At 48.5% G+C, this 4,337-nt stretch overlaps 1 protein-coding gene across 1 annotated transcript in view; it reads left to right on the forward strand.

Annotated features, from left to right (window-relative positions):
- Window positions 1-1,648: 1,648 nt before the first annotated feature.
- Window positions 1,649-4,337, forward strand: part of MTF1 (metal regulatory transcription factor 1) — a 29,405-nt gene continuing 26,716 nt past the window's right edge. Inside the window, exon 1 of the mRNA XM_019512544.1 lies at window positions 1,649-2,147. Coding sequence (XP_019368089.1) covers window positions 1,734-2,147 — 414 coding nt within the window. The 5' untranslated portion in view covers window positions 1,649-1,733. The remainder of the gene's footprint in view (window positions 2,148-4,337) is intronic.

The following is a 4,337-nucleotide window of genomic DNA, read 5'->3' on the forward strand; positions in this document are numbered from 1 at the left end:
CGCCCGGCCCGGAGCCGACACGGGGCTGGTCCCCGCCGCGGCCGCTGTCCTGGTGCTGGGCCTTTAGGTGCCTCTTGACAGGTCTGCTGGAGAGCCAGGCCGCGGCGGGCGTCCGGGCGGGCAGTCCTGTGCTCTGGGCTCGTGCTGACCAGTGCACGGCGCTGCGCGGGGCCTGGACCACCCCCCCACGCGCCCGGGCGGGGGAAGGGCTCTCGGGGTCGTGGTCGACTCCCGGACGGACGCGAGCCGGGAGTGCAACGGAGCCGTCGGCTAGGCTGCCCGCACTTCGCCCTGTGCTGGGTCCTGGGACGGGGTGCCTCCCTTTGAAGCGGCGCTGGTCAGGCATCCAGTTTTGGGCACTGCACTTCAGGAAGGATACGGACAACCTCGACTGGAATCAGAGAACGCTGCTCGTATGGTTGGGGGCCTGTGGGCAAGGAGAGACTGAGGGACCCGGATCTCTTCAGCCTCCGCAAGATGAGGTTGAGGGGGGTCTTGTGGCCACCTATACATTTATCAGGGGGGCAGCAGGGAATGGGAGACAACTGATTTACTAGGGCACCCCTGGAGTAACTAGAAACAACGGCCACAAATTGGCAGAGAGTGGATTAAGGTTGGACATTAGAGATAACTTCTTCGTGGTGAGGGCTGCCAGGATCTGGAACGGGCTTCAAGGGGGGTGGTGCTGTCCCCTACCTTGGGGGTCTTCAAGAGGAGACTGGACAGGTACCTGGCTGGAGTTGTCTGACCCCTGCGCTCTTTCCTGCCTAGGCAGGGGGTCAGACCCGATGATCTGCTGAGGGTCCTTCTGACCCGAGCGTCTCATAAACATTTGGGCTGGAAGGGACCTCGGAGGATGTTCGAGTCCAGCCCCCTGCCCCAGGGGCAGGAAGTCAGCTGGGGTCGTAGGATCCCAGCAAGATAAGCGTCCAAATGTGTCTTGAAGGCATTCAGAGTAGGTGCTCACACCACCTCTGGCAGCAGTCTGTTCTAGACCTCAGAGGCTCGGACAGTAAAGAAGTTCTTCCTTATGTCCAGCCTGAAACAGTCCTGGACGAGTTTGTGATCATTGGTCCTTGTCATCCCTTGGGGCGCTCTGGTGAGCAGGCATTCCCCCAGATCCTGATGCACACCCCTTATGGACTTATAGGTGGCCACCAGATCACCCTTGAGCCTGTGCTTTTCCAGGCTGAAGAGTCCCATAGCTCTCAGCCTCTCATCATAAGATCTGTTTTCCTGACCTTTGATCATGCACGAGGCTCCCCTCTGCACTTTCTCAAGCTTCTCCACATCCTTTTTGAATTGTGGAGCCCAAAACTGGACTCAGTACTCCAGCTGCTGCCTCACCAAAGCCGAGTACAGCGGGAGAATGACGTCCTGGGATTTGCTTGAGAAGCGTCTGTGGATGCAAGCCAGCATTGCATCTATGAATCTTGTGTTTCAAACTTGTATAAACAAAGCTATCTCAGGTGACGGGCTTTTAAAGGCTTGGAGTTGCTTTGAAGCTGGTTTGTGTATCAGCCGAGATGGATGCAAGAGCCCTCTCGTTGTCTTGATGCAAATGTGAAATGCTCCCTGGATAGGGAATAACTTGCAGGAGCCGACACCCTCGAGAGCTGAAATGAACAAGTGTCCCCCCCGTCCAAATAGTTTTATTCACTCTTTTCACTTCTCTGTTGCAGATGAGTTGTTACACTTTCATTTTACAACATTGCACTGAATTCGATTGAACAATGGGGGAAAATAGTCCTGACGACAATGTTATCTGCTATGTAGTAGAGGATGATGAGTTGACCCAAGACGTTAAGATGATGAGGTTTGTGGATAAAAATGGACTGCTTCCTTCATCATCTGGGACAGTCTATGACAGGACAACTGTTCTAATTGAGCAGGACCATGGCATATTGGAGGATGACGAGGATGAAGGACATTGTGGAGATCATTTGTCTTTTTTACCAGAGGGTCACGAAGAAGGATTTCATCTAATAGCAGATCATGAAGGAATGTCCCAGGGTTATGTGCAACACATTATTTCTCCAGATCAGATTCATTTAACTATAAATCCTGGTTCAACTCCCATGCCAAGAAATATTGAAGGAGCTACTCTCACTTTGCAGTCGGAATGCCCAGAAACCAAGCTTAAAGAAGTAAGTAGTCGATTGTAGTGGTCGAGCGGTGCCCACCTCCAGTGCCTTCGATCTGGAGGATCCCAGAGCACTTGAGAAAGTTATTTGTGATGAAGTCATGGGGGCACAGCTACATGCTTCCCTCTGATGTTAAAGATAAATGTTGCAATTATATCTCCTGACCTGGTGGAGAAATCTCAACCAATGTTCTTAGCTACTAATCTACATGCCCTCAGAGCGGCCAGATATTCAAGGGGCCCAAAGTCCTGCTATGACTCATCGGCTGAGCGAGGGATCTAATGATGTGCTGTTATTCCAGTGGGTGGGTGCTCTGTGACAGTGTAGTTAATGCTAGAAGGGTGATGCTGTGAAAGCTGAAGATCCAAGGCAGTAGTGCTTTAATTTGCTTCAGCAACTTGACATTTGATCTTGCCTAGTCGGTTAACAACCCCTGAGTACAGAACCAAACAAAACAAAACCTCCGGATTGGATATGAACTTCTTTGTCAGCCTGAGGTGTGTCCAGTTCTTAGGAAAATCTCTGCTTCCAAGCTGGTGCCAACTTCTAGGTCAGTTCACATCTAGTAACTTTTTTCTAAAGTGTGAAACCTTTGTTCCACTAGTTGGTCTGAAACCAAAACTGCTTAGAGTAGGTGTATCTGTACCTTTTTGCTGCTTAGAGCAACAAGGAGCAAGTGAAATTCTGGAAGGCAACGTCTGATGGTCTTGGTCAGCGCACAGACTTTAAATCAATTCACTTACATGAAATGGGGCTGGTTCTGATAGCAGGGCACTATTTATTTACATAATGAATTTTAGATGTGTGGAAAGTGAAAGCTGTGGACAGGTTTTCTTGACTTTTTTTTTTTCTGCAAAAACAGTAAATTGTGGGGCGGGAGGTAGTTGGCTAACTCTAATGCAACTTGTCAGTATTTCAGCCATCCGGCCCATGTTGCAATTTTCCCTTTGGATGCGCTACCACCGATGTACATGTTTCTCTTGAAGACAGTGGAACAATTTGTGTAATTTGATTCTAACTCTGAGGCATGGTTGAAGAAACAAGCCTTTAGTTAGTATGGACTCAAGGTTTGAGAGCCCTGAATAATTCAGGCGAGCAGGAGACCTTGCGTGTAGTTTAAGTGGCAAAGTAAAAGTGGGTCAGTAGTAACAGCAGCCTCTGAGAGACGAGATGGGCAGAGGTCTGGCTCAGCCAGTCTGTCAGCCTAGGAGTCCAACAGAAACATAGTTCCTTACTCAGTTCTTATTCAGATCAGCTGCTGTGGCACCATGGACTGTTCCCTGCTGCTTCATGCCAGAACTGAATTCCAGCACGCCTGCCAATGTTTTTATAGGACATTCAGTTTGCTCTGTGCAGCTTCTTCAAACGGGATATGCTTGCTAAATCACTGTGGAACACTTTCAGAATGGGTTAAATGTGACCTGAAAAGAAATTTTGGGTTGTTCTATATTTTTTGAAGTGCTAACAAGACTTGGAAAACTGTTTTGTAACTATAATAAAGCTGCAAATACATTATAAAGTCAGGTAGTGGCTGATTTGGCATTCCTGGAGGGATTCACTGATTCTCCTGCTATCTAGAAAGATTATAACTTGGTAGTGATGGAAATAACTTTCAACCAGCTGGTTCAAAACTTTGATCTCGGTGGGTGGGTAAGAGGAGAAGGGGGGGAAATTCTGTTTAATTCAAATGCTTGGAGTAAGGAACTTCAAAGAGTAGATGCCCCTTCACCTTCTTCTAGCATCTGAAAAGCTACCGTTCTGGTTCTTAGGCCCTAGGCAAATGGAAGGAAGACAAGATATTGCAGATATTTTATGTCAAAGCAGTTACTTCTGAACATTTGGGTCAACGTACAACATCAGCAGAGGACTTGGCTCTGATTTTTTGCTTTGTGAGAGAGTGAAGACCCTTAACCTGCCCTGCTAGCTGGTCATTCCACCTTACTACCCCATAGAATAGCTAGCTGTCACCTCATTCATGTGCTGTTTACAGGTGGAATTATCCACCCTGAGTTTCCTTTGCTTTCTGGAGCTGGTGTTCCTGGGTCTGGTGCTCCTCAGTCTGTAAAGCTGAACAAGTTGGACACTGTTTAGTCCCATGCATCGCCAGGTTCTCCTCATCCTTGCAGACAACAAATATAGTTCTAACTTCCATTTAGCTTCTGGCTGCAGAAAATATGCTTATCCTAGACTTCT

This window comes from Gavialis gangeticus, unplaced genomic scaffold, assembly GCF_001723915.1.
Source record: "Gavialis gangeticus isolate Ggan-Ray unplaced genomic scaffold, GavGan_comp1, whole genome shotgun sequence".
In the NCBI taxonomy this organism is placed as follows: domain Eukaryota; kingdom Metazoa; phylum Chordata; order Crocodylia; family Gavialidae; genus Gavialis; species Gavialis gangeticus.